Source organism: Cariama cristata, unplaced genomic scaffold (assembly GCF_000690535.1).
Source record: "Cariama cristata isolate BGI_N322 unplaced genomic scaffold, ASM69053v1 scaffold4883, whole genome shotgun sequence".
NCBI lineage: Eukaryota > Metazoa > Chordata > Aves > Cariamiformes > Cariamidae > Cariama > Cariama cristata.
The window spans coordinates 1-16073 of record NW_009609997.1 but is presented as its reverse complement, the minus strand read 5'-3'; the positions used below and the strand labels follow the sequence as shown (position 1 = coordinate 16073).

Sequence of the window (16073 nt, the reverse complement as noted above, 5' to 3'; positions counted from 1 at the left end):
GCTCAGTGGTCACCTTTGTCTCACTTTTCACATAACTTAAATATGCTGAACAGCTCAAATCCCAATACAAATTTCCATGGTATTTAGAACCAATCATCTGTGAGCTTCCTTGGGGTTTATGTGCTCCTCATGACTTCCTGCACATGAACAGTGAAGATTCATTATGCTTTTCAATATCATCTTGGTTTCTATATCCTTTCAGTGTTTACACCTTTCTTATATGCATTTGTTCCAGCATGTGACAGAAAGAAAGATCCAAACAAATTTTGAACTTGAATTTTCTTTCAAATAACTTAACTTCCAGTTCCAATACTTCTTTATTTCTCTGTGAAACAAGTGTTAATTTGTCCCACTGTCACTGTTTCTTCTTTATTTACATTTTAGCAGGCTATCGAGCAGTTATTTAACAGATACTTACTATAATTCCGACCATATTTTGGAGAAAATTCCTTAATATAAGAGAAATGACCACCCTTTCCTGAAACAATTTAGAAGACCTGGGAGAGAAGTTGCTCCCACTCTTTGTCACTTAGGAAGAAATATTTTAAAATACACTCTTCTTCTAGAACCTTTGTAATATGTTGCTTGAGCTGTGTTTGAGCTATGGTCAGCTCTGAAATTATAAGCTTAGTATTAAGAGTTCAATTAATTTTCTCTCTGTAGTGTTTTATGCAGCAAAAGGTAAATTCCTACTTTCAGAGGAAAAATAGGTAAGTTTTTCTTGCCAAATTAATTGTGGGAAAATGTAACGTAGTTTCTAAAATCACTTCATAAAAAAATGAAATGTCTTTAAACTTTACTTTCAGACAATTTAGAACATACTTGCTTCAATTGCAGAGCATTTTCCATCTTTCTCATTTTTTATTAGAAGAAACTGAAGTGTCATAACTGACATAAAATAAAAGCTGTAATTATGACAAATAATGATTGATATAACACTATGTGCTTTCTTAGCAGGACAAGTAATTTTGAATTTAAGAAATGCAGTATTCTCTGTTTTGCCTCCCAGATGAAAGTAATGCTTGAGTCATGTTTCCTTTATAACTGATTTTTTTTTTACCTTTCTTAGTAGCTAGAACAATAGAAAATTTAATCTCATATAAGATACTAATTTTCTAGAAATCAATTGCTTCAGTGACTGTACTGACTTAAGATCCTTAACAATCTCTCATGTGCGAGATGTTATGTTTCAGTTCTATTATCTCTATAGTGATATAAGCAGATTTCTATTATGCTTTTTTCCCCTCTGTGGTTTCAGCTGGGGTAGTTAATTTTCTTCATAGTAGCTATTATGGGGCTATGTTTTGGATTTGTGCTGGAAACAATGTTGATAATTCAGGGATGTTTTCTTTATTGCTGTGCAGGGTTTACACAGAGTTAAGACCTTTTCTGCTTCTCACACCACCCCACCAGCGAGGAGTCTGGGAGTGCACAAGGAGTTGGGAGGAGACACAGCCGGGACAGCTGACCCCAACTGACCAAAGGGATGTCCCATACCGTATGACGTCATGTTCAGCATATAAAGCTGGGGGAGGAAAAGGAGGTGGGGGGATGTTCAGAGTGATAGTATTTGTCTTCCCAAGTAACCATTACGTGTGATGGAGCCCTGCTTTCCCGGAGATGGCTGAACACCTGCCTGCCCATGGGAGGTGGTGAATTAATTCCTTCGTTTGCTTTGCTTACGTGCTTGGCTTTTGCTTTACTTATTAAACTGTTTTCATCGCAACGCATGAGTTTTCTCACTTTTACCTTTCCTATTCTCTCCCCCATCCCACCGGGGGGAGTGAGTGAGCGTCTGTGTGGTGCTTAATTGCTGGCTGGGGTTAAACCACTACACCAGCCTTACCTTTAAAGAAATACAGGCAGTGTACATATTCTTCAGGAATAATGAAAAGGCTGAGATCCTTCAGTTCTGGCTATAAGAAGATTCAGGACCTTGAAGTTAATATTGTATCACATTGTCATTTCTTGATCACACTTGTTTGTATAATAAATATGCTTCAATATCTTGATAATAGAGTTCACTGCATAGATAAAACTATAGAAATATTTAATTACTCTAACAAATAGAAAATGCACTATTTTAACTTGACAGAAAGGGAGCTACTAAAAACATATTTAAGTATTAGATATGCATAACCGGAAGTCATAAATGGCCAAAGAGTACTGTAGACCTTCCTTGTCTTGTCACTAGAATAATTCATGTATATGAATTGCTACATACAGGGATAAAATACGCATAAGTTTCACAGTAACCACCTAGAAGTGAAAGACTTCAATGATGACATGAAAAATTGTTTCAGGTATTTCATAGGAACTGGTTATATGTGCAACCCTCTCAACCTCTGATCAACATAATCCCAATCAACTTGCTTTTGCTCATATGATCTACATTGCCTCTAGATTTTGGATAACAGGGTTTTTCCCTGTTTGTTGTGAGATAAGAGCCCATGAGCAGGTAGCTACCAGCGCTAGCTGATGTGTACTGAGACATACCTTACAAGGCAGTATTTTTGGTACTAGCCCAACAGACTGTCGGTTTGCTGAGACTTGAGATGCTTTATCTTACCCCATGCATACTACTTGTGGGGGGTTTTTTATTTTTCTGAGCAAGAAAACATCTAAGAGCATGAACTTGTCAGTTGTTGTGCCTAAGTAATAAGCATAGTCTAATCACACAGTCTAATAATTATGCAGTTCTTGTTTGACTTGCATCCCTGTTGGTTCAGTGGTATGTCTTTCCCAAAGTACAGGGCTGCAGAATCTTATCTCACTTTCCAACTTTAATCAGATAGTCTTGATCTTTGGTCTTCTCCTCTCTGTCACGGTGACACACACACTTGCAAGCTGTTCTTAAGTAGATCCATACAAAGTTAGGTTTGCCAGATTGAAACAGGATAAACCTTTGAGAAAATTGGTGAATTGTTTCTTAAGTGCTTCAAGCAGTGACAGTTTAAAATCATTTATAAGCACAAAATAGTCCAGTAGGTAAGCTTTCTTACAGGATAAAAAGAGTTCTAATGAGAAGTCATGTATTACAAATGTAAAATATCAACTTTGGACAGGTTGAGATTATTTCACTTCTAATGTTTAATCTAGTAATAGCATGATATTTACCTAAATAAAACATACAGTGGTTATACAGCATTGTCTTTTTTCATAGTAAATACCAGCTAGATAAATATATGAAAGATAAGGGACAACTGGGAAACCTAGGCATGTAACTTACTAGCTTTGATATGGGAAATATGTCTATTTTTAAGGTGATAATGAATATACATGTATATATGTCTAACTTTAAACCAGATTTTTTTTTTTTTATTTTTTTCTTCTAGAGCAGTGATGATTTCCCTATGTTCTACTATGGTCTCCAACTCTATATGTCTAGTTTCTGTCAATTTTAGATGTGAATAAGTAATATCTTGTCAACACAAGATAGAAGTGGAATTGTGCAAATAATTAGATAGTTATGACTACCACATAGCCTTCAAAGCTAACCTTAGTGCTGCCACAACTTCCAAACTGTGTTTAAATAAAATGAAGTCTAATGGAGGAGTAACAGAGAGAAAAGAATTTTCATTATTTGTGCTGCCACTGCAAATAGGAACTTTGGTGTGAGACCAAGACGCCTGTATGTCACATGCCATGCAAAAGCAAAAGTAGTACAATCCCTGCCCCTAGGAATTTAAAGTCCAAATATGAAACTCAAGACAGAACACATAAGCTGAGAAAAATGGGCAAGTACTCGGGAAAACTGAGTTATGTTAGCATGGTTGGCAGTGGTCAAGGCACTTCATCACTGTGGGTAATTAGAAATATCATTACATATACAATGTTATTTCTGATGCATAATGTAAAACACATTTTTTTCTCCAATGAAACTCTCAAGGACATGTGCTGTCAATGTTCTTGACATATATAAAGTCTGAATTAGATGTTTTTTGAGAAGAATAAGGAAAATATCCTATGGTTTATTCTATTTCTATCAAGACTTGTGAACTGTCACAGAAAATGTTAATCTAAAAAAAAAAATAAAACCTCGAAGAAAATTTAAAAATTATACAAAAAATTTGTTCAGTATCCCTTTCTCCAATAAGACTTTTCAATTACTGATACCAGATGTCCAACTAGGATACCACTGCAATGAATAATGGGTAAAAGGCCCAAACTATAAGTTCCTGCTATATAACTGGATAATTTCTCAGAGGCACCTGTGAAAGTTAGGTGTTTAGGTGACTTTTCCTTTATCATCATCTTTGGGTACAGCTAGTCCCAACAAGTACATCATAAGTTTTCTTCCTCACTCTCATATGAAGAATAAAGATATTAGAGTATACAATATTTATCCCTCTTTCTATTGTCACACCTGTGATTCAGAACCTTAATTAGCTTAAATAAAATTAGAAAATCAGGCTGATTATGTAGTTTAAAAAAAAAAAAAAAGACAAATATAGTACTAATCATTTTGAAAACTTACCTCTGTGCCTCTAACTTTCAGTAACCAGAGGCACCAAGTTTACATTAACAGGATATATCTATGAATGTATGGACCTTTCATGTATGATTATACCTTTTGCATACATACACCTCAGATCATCCCAATAGTTAATGAATGCTATAGGCAGATAACTAATACATATTTATTGGCAGAGATGTGGGTAATTTCCTAGTACTGTCTTCATTAGAGAGAGACTAAATAACTTTAGTAATCATGCATGACAAATCTAAAATTATCCCCCAAAATGCAAATATACAGGCAGAAGATTTCTAGAGGTTAAATTGATCAATGAGGACATATTAGAAAAGGCATTAAAGTTGGGGGGAGCAGCATAATGCATTACAACATAATTTTTCCCTACAGAGAATAATTCTGAGTGTGTAATTGTTCAGCAAGCAGGCTTACTGAAGCAAACACAATGCCTTATTAAGGAACAATTAGATGGTATTAAGTAGGTAAATATTCCGTTCACAGAATGAATAAGCCTACTTAGAGTACATGACCTTTATTAGGAACCTTAAAAACACTTCCTAAGATGCATTTCTAGAACTGGATGAACCTAATTTGGAAAACCAAGGATAATTCATAGCAGAGAAATCCTGCTTTCCTCCTCCATTCCTGCAACAGTGTAAAATGTGATAACCTTTCTTTTTGTTTGAAAGTTGTTATTGATATGCCTCAGGGACTCTGGACATTTGAGTGTATTTTCGGCCCAAATGAAATCTAGAAGTGTCAGATTTGTGAACTCCCATCATATTTTACAAGTCCAATTTAACTGTCTTTGTACTGACAATACTTGATATAAACTGCTATTGTTCTCTCTATACCATAAACAATGGATAAACTGCCCTTGAGGGTTTTATGACATTTATCTATGTAACTAACTATCATAAATAGAAAACTTGCATAGCTAATGCATATGCAGTGCAGTCTTTATTTTGTAAATATCTGTCTGGGGCAAAAATTCACATGCTTATATGATCTTCCATGTAGCAATTGAGAATATCACTTTTCTTTTTGGTTTCTTTTTTCTGTTTGTTTGCTTTCCACCCCCCCCCCCCTTAAAAAAATAAAAAGCTTAAAGGTATTCTGAAGTAATCTGTGAAGTATGTTTTTCAGAAGTGCAAGGAAAAAACATCTCCTACCCAAAACACATCACAGAAAATCATAGTCTAACAAACTCCCTTGAAACTTTTCTATATATTATTACAAATGAACATTATTTGTATAATAGAAGGATTTTCTTCTTAGTATACTGCAGAACTTTGGAGTAACAACACCTTCGAAGCCAGGCAAATGTTTTTATAACAATGATAATTAGACAATATTTGAATTATTATAAGTCTTCTGTGTTGGTGTGTGTATGTGCATGTATATATATTTCTTACATATATATATATATAGAGAGAAGATGAAAGAAACTCTACCCCCACAATGACCGAAATGGGAGATCTGGTAACAACTGACATGGAGAAAGTTGAGGTACTCAACAACTTTTTGCCTCAGTCTTCACCAGCAAGTGCCCCAGCCACACTGCCTGATTCACAAGGCAGGGGCTGAGAGTGTGAAGAACTGCCCACTGTAGGAGAAGATCAGGTTCGAGACCATCTAAAGGACCTGAAGTTGCACAAGTCCATGGGACTTGGTGAGATGCATTCGAGGGTCCTGAGGGAACTATCAGACAAAGTGGCTAAGCCACTATTCATCATATTGGAGAAGTCATGGCAGACAGTTCCCAGTGAGCAAAAAAGGGGAAACATAACCCCCATTTTTGTAAAGGGAAAAGAGGAAGACCTGAGGAACTACAGACCAGTCAGTTTCACCTCTGTGCCTGGCAAGATCATGGAGCAGATCCTCCTAGAAACTATGCTCAGGCACATGAAAAATAAGGAGTTGATTGGTGACAGCCAGCATGGTTTCACTAGGGGCAAATCAATGAATTTGATGGCCTTCTACAACGGAGTTACAGCCTTGATGCATAAGGGAAGAGCAAGTGATGTGGACTTGTGCAAAGAATTTGATACTGTTTCGCACAATATACTTGACTCTAAAATGGAGAGACATGGATTTGATGGGTGGATCACTCAGTGGGTAAGGAATTGGCTGGGTGATAACGCTCAAGGAGTTGTGGTCAACGGCTCGATGTCCAAGTGGAGACCAGTGACAAGTAGTGTTCTCCAGGGGTCCATACTGGGACAAGTATTTTTTAACATCTTTGTTGGGGACATGGACAGTGGGACTGAATGCACCCTCATCAAGTTTACAGATGACACCAAGCCGTATGGTGTGGTTGATACTCTAGAGGGAAGGGATGCCATCCAGAGCAACCTTGACAGGCTTGAGAGGTAGGCTCATGTGAACCTTATGAAGTTCAACAAGGCCAAGTGCAAGGTCCTGCACCTGTGTTGGGGCAATCCCAAACATCAATACAGGCTGGACAATGAGTGAATTGAGAGCAGCCCTGCAGAGAAGGACTTGGGGGTATCAGTGCATAAAAACCTGAACATGAGCCAGAAATATAGGCTCACAGCCCAGAAAGCCAACTATATCCTGCACTGCATCAAAAGAAGCATGGCCAGCAGATTGAGGGAAGTCATTCTCCCCCTCTACTCTGCTCTTGTGAGGCCTCAGCTCTGGGGTCCTCAGCATAAGAAAGACATGGACCTGCTCAAGCAGGTCCACAAAGGTGATCAGGGCGCTGGAGCACCTCCCTATAAGGACAGGCTGAGAGCGTTGGGATTGTTCAGCCTGGAGAAGAGAAGGCTCCAGGGAGACATTAGCGCAGCCTTCCAGTACCCAAAAGGGGCCTACAAGAAAGATGGGGAGGGTCTCTTTATCAGGGAGTGAAGTGATAGGATGAAGGGTAACAGTTTTAAATTGAATGAGTGTAGATTTAGATTAGATATTAGGAAGAAATTAGTCACGGTGATGGTGGTGAGGCACTGGAAGAGGTTGCCCAGAGAAGTTGTGGATGCCCCCTCCCTGGAAGTGTTCAAGGCCATGTTGGATGGGGCTTTGAGCAACCTTGTCTAGTGTAAGGTGGCCTTGCCCATGGCAGGGGGGTTGGAATCAGACAGTCTTGAAGGCCCCTTCCAACTCAAACCTTTCTATGATTCTATGATGCTATGGTATATTCATACATGTACATAAAGAAAGAAAATCCTACGTACATAAATAGGAGGGTATGCATTTATACCCACATGTGTGTGTGCATATGTATATTTAAGATAATGCCACAATTTCAGTAACTTATGGAAATTCCTGATGGGATTGCATACCAGCTAGTAGGTAGCAGTGATTGAAGTCAAATGGCTCCCTAAGTTGTGACATCCCAGTTGCTGTGCATGGGACTGTTCATGCAGTAGATTGTGCTCTAGAAAACAGGACCTGGAGCAGATAAAGCAATCTTGCAGGAGAAGTTCTACTCCCTTTAAAATTGATAGCAAAATGCTAACAAACCAGGGAGAACTGAAAAACAAAAAGGAGAGGAACGCTGTTCAGTAGAAATTGGTCTTCAGGGCAAGAAATTCTCTTCCAGCAGATAGGATCTAGGAAAGTAAGTACGTTGTGTAGAAGAATTTCAGGAAAAGAAGAAAGAAAGAAGGGGCTGCCCCTCTAATGGATAAATCTATACAGACATGTAACAGTCAATGACTCTATAGCAATTTATTGCAACTCCAGACTTCACCTGTCATAAATTGCTGATGGAATTTGTGTCACAGAAGGCTAACATGAGACCAAAAGGCGGATATAAGAGATTTTCTTCTACATCATTAAGACACGAGAGCCAATAACAGAGGCAGAAGCAGAGAGTTTGCCCATGCAGGTGCCTAACGGCTTCTCCATACGTGACAGTTTTACTATCTCAAGTGTAACAGCTTAAGTAACAAAAATATCAAAGCTGTGAATATAGTTGCAACTATGCAACATCTCAGTTTAAGAAACAAAAGTCTTAAGTAAGTATAATAAAGTTTTTTTGCCGTGTAGCCTCTATGTAAGAATGGAAGGTGGTAAAATGATAAAATAAACAAATAAACAAAAAAAAATTGTACTTGTCCTCTATATTGAAATTTCTAAGTTTTGACAACAAAGCCTTAAGACCTAGGCCTGTCTATGGTAAATACAGAATATGGTATTCAAACCAAATAAATAGAATTAAGCATGATGTTAATTGCTTGGATGATTTCAGTGTATATAAGACTGAATCGCTCAGAGCCAAGAGGAATAAAATGAAACAATTTTATATACTAGAGAATTACCCTCATCTTATGCCCGTTGCAACATCTTTATCCCAATTCTCCATATTCTGAGATGAAATGGGACTTTGCAATGTTTGTGACAATTGTTCTGTTAGCTATACCGACTTTCACTGAAGAAATACCTACATCCAGTATTTGAAGCAAGGGTGACTCTGCATTTAAAATGTATGACATATGTGTGTGTATATATACATATAACCTAAGAGCCATTTGTCCAGACCTCCCAAAAAATGATCTTTACTTGCTAGATAATCATAGATGAAGAAATATAAAAGTATGGGAAAGAAAGAAAGGAAAAAAAAAACCAAGAAAGAAGGAAATTGCTGCAAAACATCTACTATTCATATTTTCTGTCTCACAGTTAACGAAGCTTTTATTTAATATTTTGTTTGCTTGTTTTAGTTCGTTGGATAAGCATACCTGGAGAAACATGTAGAGCTTTCTGACTGAGATTTCCAAGGAAACAAGGTTTGTATAATAACACTATAATCATATAGACCTTTAGCCTGTGTCATTTCACTCTGTGCTTCATACTCTACCTATTTCCAAAAAAGTTTGAGTACATTGACCGAGTTAAAAAAATCCCAAGAAAAATTATGTTCATACAAATTGCTGAGAGCTGAGAGTTGGGTAAAGATGAGACTACTGAGGTATGACTGGGATGCATTTGCACTATATTTTATTTAGAAGCAGCTGGGTGGCCAACCTGTATGCATACAGGTCTAGAAAAGATGCAGCATCTGCCGTCATTTCCTAGCGAAGATGACAAAGGGACATGATGGAGAGGACACGGGACTGATATGTTGACAGTGCTGGTGATTCCAGAAAACAGAACACAAATCCACTGAATGGAAGGACTTGATTTTACTTAAGGCTTGTGTAAGACATAAGGAAAAGACACAAGTGAGACACAATTTCATTTGGTAGTTGTGAACTTATTAGCCAGATCCTTGAAGGTGTGTGAAAGAGAAAAAAATACTGGGGGATTTACTACTTTTTAAATGTCTCTCTGACAGCTGTCAAATGGAGTTCTTGAAAGTCTAAGGCGTTTGGCTTTTTAGTGCATTTGTTATATACAAGCAGCGCATTCATTACAGTTTTTGACATTAAGTTGTGTAACAACTGAATCCAATCCAGAAGAAATTTTGTCAAAAACTTAATTATATAAAATAATTGAACCAGCAGGTATCTGATATTCTTATTGACTGTGTATAAAAGAAACATACAACCTGTTTTGTAAAAATAATTTACTAACCACAGAACTTTCTGACAAGACTGGAAGCTGTATAAATAAACTAATAATAAAATAAGCTAGGAAGGAGATATTTGCATTTATAGCAATGAAGTTCTAATTTTATAATCATCTTAAATCAAGACTTATGAAAATGTAATGAAATCCAATTTACTGTTAATAGTTGTTTCATTTCTCTGAGAATAAACTTTTTCTTGCATTTCAATGAAGTACACTAATAATAAATAATTTAAGCAGCAAGGTACAACAGATAGTGTTATATATATTTTAAATGAAGCTCTTTCAGGAAAAAAAAAGTAATGGCTTGAAGAACAAAGCACTTCGGGAGGAAAGAAACAGTAAAAGCAGTTGTAGAGGAAACATAAAGTTTTCTAATGCTTTACTATTAAAAAATAAGTTGCTCACATTTTCATATAAGCATTGTGTTCTCTTAAATGTTGTCTTTGCCCTGAAGAAGCTCTGTGGCTGTGACCAGGACTGTCCCTCTGTCTGGCTCCTGAGGGCACTGCAGGACCCACTGTCCCTGTCCCCCTGACCCCCACCCTGCCCATGGCCCAGGACCCCATTTCAGCCCCTGGGGCCATCAGCCCCTGACCCAGCAATGCCGCAGCAGGGCCAATCTCCAGTTTTCCACATCCTGGCCCATCCTTGGCCCATCCCGATGGAGGTTCCCAATGTCCAGAGTTGAGGCTTCCCTGGTGCCCCCCGGCTACCTGGCTCCTGGCTGGGGTGGTGGAACCGGCCATGGCTGACTCCAGGGAGCCTCCAATGCTTCCACTCCCCAGCCCACGGGGAGTAGCTGGACCATGTGGCACCCTGACTACATGCTTAGTTGACTTGGAAACTCAAATTAGAAATGACAGATACCCCTGTGGACTTTCCTTCCTGCATCATTACTGAGAATCATTACTCTATTTGGTTTAGTTGCCAAGTGAAGACATTTGTGAGTCATTTCTTTTTACCAGAGCTCACCCCTAGAAAAACTCTTCTGTTCTGATAAAGGTAAGAATTTTTAGTAACGTTTCTTTTTGCATGGTTCTTCCACTACTCTATTTTTCAGTTGATATGAGGATGGATTGAGATAGGTACCATCAATTTGCTTTCAGTGTGGTAGTAGTATGTAAATGACCTCAGAAATCAGGATAAAGCATAACCTTGAAAGGCACCCTAACCACTGAAAAAATCGAAGATATCTGGAAAATTCAGTGAATCCCTCATCCTATTGGAAATGTATCTTTAAAGACATTTCTTATAAATCTAATTTGCACGTGTTTCTTCACAGGGTGACGTGCAGTTTGGTATGTCCAATAAAAAAACAGCATCTGTTTTTTTTGTTTCAAGATAGCGAAATGCTGAATGGAAACATATACACTATGTTTAGGTGATACAAATCATGATCATACAATTTATTTGTTTTTTTTTTCCTCTTATCTGGTTTAAGCAAAAAATTGATTTTTTTAAAATTGTAAGTGGTGCTCAAAAGGGTGTTTAAAACTGTATGTGACAACATTTACAGTCTTACGTCAGAACCTTGTGATATTTTTTTATCAGATAGGTTCTTAAGATGTACAAATGTTGATCACTCTCTCTTCAGCTGACCACACATCAATGAGACTGGACTCAGCTGAAATAAAATCGTAGGTAACATTTCAGCTTTAAGAAGTGCAAGTGGTTTGAGGCTTGTCACAAAGCAACTGTGGAATCAAACTGTTTTTTTCATCATCCAAAAGCAACACTGGTATTCCTGTAACCCTTTAGCTGCTCTGATATTGCAGGGGCATGTGGATATCCCAGCATTTAAAGCTTTTTATACATTCAAGTTATTTTCCAGTCATACGCAGATCTATGTTTTGATCCTGACAAAATTCCTTTTTAAACTCTAATGTTTCTCTATATGTGTATCCCAAAAATAAATATATAGTCATAATCTGGGGGAGAAGGTGGATTTATGTATGTTTGAATGCATGGCAAAGAAAAACTGTTTTCCATCTGTAAGTCAGTGAACAGATCACTCGGCGCAAATGACGCGGGTTTTGCCATGTACAACTGGAAACAGTCAAACGTGCCATCCTTAGTAGCACTGGACATACAGCTGGCAGAGGGAAGACCACTGCTGCAGTCTACAAAAGTGGGGGGGCTTGTATGAAACAATTTTTATCCCAGGCATGGAGTACAGTTCTGCTGCATCCTGCAAAACTGGGCTATGGAACCACGTTTTGATCACAGCCAGTTGTGAGTGTAAGGAGGTCGTTGGGAAGGGAACTGCATGCTGCCATACGTTCCTTATATGAGCTTTTCTGGTAGCAGAACTATCTTGTACTGTGGAAGCTTCAGGAGAAATCATTTCCTGAAAAGTAAGAGATACTTTTGAGGGTGTCAATAAAGGCTTACATGTAGGAAAATGGATCAGCCAGAATCTTGTTAGTCTGTGTCCATGATTACTGGTGGTATAGCACGCATAAGAGCTATAGACTGTATAGATAAATCTTCAAGAAGGTAAATTCCATATATTTGGGACCAGTTCACAGAAGTAAATCTCCTTCTTCACTTTTACTCCTCCTCTGCCCCTACACGTACAAAACTTGTGTTTGCTGAACCGAATTACTTCAGAAACTGAGGAAAGGATGAGGATATTCTTCTGGAAGGTGCGAAAAATTGGCTTAAATATTTTCTGACAGAGGAGAGAACTGAATCAAGTTTCACCCTGGAATAGTTCTCCAGCCATAAGGTGAATGGGAAAAAGAAGGCCATTACTAACTTTTCTTCCTGTGATCACTGTTTTTAGCTCTAGACCAGATTCCGGTGTCCATAAAACTAAAATAAGTTCTGCCATTATTCTGATGGACCAGAATTAGACTCTCTGAACACTTATGGGTGAAAGAACAACTTTTCAGACAGCTATTATGAAGAACTCAGGATGAAGACAAATTTTTAATTTCACAAACATACCAGAATGTACTTTTATTTATTTTCTGTAACATGAGTTTGGGATCTTTTCAGTCCCTCCACATCTCTGCTTGGCGGTTTGTCTTTACATATAGAATTTCTTTTAAAACCCAACAGTTTCACTTAGACTGCTCACTGATTACAGCTGGTAAAGTTAATACGTACTTAGAAAAATGTGACTCTCATTTTCTAAAGCCTATACACCTTCTATGCTTCTCCCAGGGTGTTAAGTAGGCTCTGTTAAACTCTTGGTTGTTAGTATTCTAGCTGCTAGTTAGAATTTTCTATGCTACGTTACAGAACCTTTTCTGATCACAATCAGAAGATTGAAAAAAAATTAAAATTCATACTGTTAAAAAAAAGAAAAAAGGTCACATAACGAAAGTTATTTGTTCCTGATGGAAAAAAGCAAGGTTCAACACAGATTTGTAGTTCGTCTGTCTATCTTTCAGAGACAGCAGTGCCTTCATCAATTAAATGGCTACATTTTTATTAGTCTGGAAGTCTTCAGTATGCATGTGAACCAGGTACATTTTATCTTGGCCACTGTTTCTCAGACCCCTTTACTTCCATCCACCTGGCAGCTTTGCAACAGAATTTTAACTGACTGTGACTGAAGAAGGAAAAACAGGGTATGTTTCCATTGAAGTGAAATCCTCCAGCTGTAACAGCACCCTTGTAAACTTGCTGGTTTTAAAAATTAAACTGTCTTTAGAGCAATGTGTGGTGGTCCTTAAGAAGCACTGTTAACAGAGCCATGAAAACTTGTCTTTCTCTAGTGACTATCACAAGTTAGGGCTGAAGTTTTTCTTTGAATGTCCTTTCAGACCTGAATTATTTTATTTTGCTTTAAACCTGCTTTTTTCACACCTAATGACAGTCAAGTTGAAGATTGATTTGATTTAAAACAGGCATAAAACTATTAGATCCATATGTTTAATGACATTCAGCTGAAATAGGTAATTGTTTACATGACTTTGAATGCCAATAGCACAATAAAGACAATCCCTACGGCTAGCTTCTCTACACACTGCATTTGCTATCTACTGGAATTAGCTTACTATTCAAATCTCAGCTCTCATATAACAAACTCTGAACACCACAAAACTTTCTTCTTATTTTTTTTTTTTTTTTAAAGGGCTTAAACTAGTAACAGAGTTCTAGTTCAATTCTGGCGTCTACAAAGTGGTTTGATGAAAGCCTTATCAGTAAAAACCCTAAGAAAGTACCACACTATAAGTTTGGAAGAGTTAAGTGTTGGTCTAACACTGCTTGTAAAATCATTTCTAGCTGGAGTATTCCTTTGTATTTGTAGATTTTTTAAAATTAAAGTTCTGTTTCAAAACTGAAGTTCTATAGATGTTTGATTTCAGAAAAATTGAAGCAATAACATGGCTGGAATTTTTAATCTTCTTTTTCTTGATTAAAGATGATGTTTACCTTTAATATTACCCCGTTTCTACTAATAAGAAACTTCCCAAAAGCTGAGTTTGGCTAACAAGTTTGTGTCTTGATCTAAAAATTTTTCTGTCTTTAGAATAAGGAAACAAACAAGGCATTCTGAGATGTGGGAGACTGGGCTAGAAGTTTTATGATAATTTCATTTCTCGTGAAGTGTCTACCATTACCAGTACTAAGGGAAAATAAAATATTTCCAATATAAAAGAAAACTTAGGAGAACTGTTATGAGAAACTATAAAAACATATGCAGTTTAGAACATCCAAGAGGTAAGAAGCAAAGGATTTCCAGAAACAGAAAGAGGCTTTGGATGATACAAATTCTGTTTACTATACTGAAGTAATTACCCATTGCTAACCTCCAGACAGTTATGCAGACTTAAATTAGAGATAAATCTTACACAAAACACAAATGAACCATGTCTATTTTCCTAATGTTTTAGGCAGAAAACCAGTAATGAAGGGCCTCATGTTCCAAATGTAATATTAGTGTTCTTGCAAGAATGCTATAGTTGGGATTGTTTATTGCATGAACATGAGTACAGATAGTGTTTGTTATTTATTTTTAAATCTGGATTCAATTAAAAATACAGTAGACCACCACATGGAAATAAGCATTGATTTTAAAAATTGAGTCATGAAAGTATTGTAGAAGAACTGTTAAGTAGGAAAAAATATTTTCGTAGTATTGAAATTAGAGTCATAATTCCCTCTGTGAAATGTACAAGGAATTCTGCTGAGTTTCTGCTGATACTTGCAGCATGCTTATTAGCAAATACTGACAGAGCCTTGATTTAGATTCTATTTCTCTGTAATTTCCTTTTTGTTCCCATGAGCTGTATTTTGTATACTGTTAAATTTTTTTTGTATGATAAAAATTACTGCCTTATCTATGCAGAATTCCTGAAGCATGATCTTTATGCGCAGAGGATCACTGGTTAGACAGGATAATTTAGTGTTATACAAATAATATACCAAGAAATCCTCTAAAACCTCTGAAGAAACAAATCAATCTTACTAAAAGTTTGAGAAATATTAATATTATCTAAGAATATGCTGTGAAGTTGATTTTCTTAAACTTAGGGGATACCCATAAGAAGAAGCGTTTTCAGATTCAGGACCAAAGTTAATTGTCTTAGAGACTTTAGAATAGAAAGCAAAAAATATAATAAGGTAATGCTTGGTCCATTTTACAGGCAACGGAAACTGGATCAGCAAAATTAAAAGACAACTTGAAGATACAGTATTATTATGCCTACTGCTTTTCAAAAATAAAAAACTATAGAAAATTGTTTTCAATATTTCAGTATTTTATCAATATTATAAGTTTTTTCCAAAGCCGTAACTTTGGATAAAAACATATATGAAAATCTTCAAGTAAATCTTAGAAAAGGAAAGCTGCTCCTGAAGTCCATGAATCAGAAATGCTTCATTTATTTGCAATTTTATGTGGTAAGTCAACTACACATGTAGGCTTAATTTCCTTTTTTTTGTAGGAGAAGATTGGACAGACCCCATGATGGGAACTGGCAGAGAAAAATCCCTCCCACTGTGGGAGAAGATCAGGTTCGTGACCACCTGAGGAACCTGAACACACACAAGTCTATGGGACCTGATGAGCTGCATCCCAGAGTCCTGAGAGAATTGGCTGATGTAGTTG

At 37.0% G+C, this 16073-nt stretch overlaps 1 protein-coding gene across 1 annotated transcript; it reads left to right on the top strand.

Moving 5' to 3' along the window:
- Positions 1-5932: 5932 nt before the first annotated feature.
- Positions 5933-7117, top strand: LOC104159736 (RNA-directed DNA polymerase from mobile element jockey-like; the record flags this gene model as incomplete). The annotated part of the gene is given in 2 exon segments (XM_009697727.1): positions 5933-5980; positions 6062-7117. Coding segments are annotated over 2 exon segments (1104 nt in total), but the record flags the coding sequence as incomplete, so codon positions are not given.
- Positions 7118-16073: the final 8956 nt, after the last annotated feature.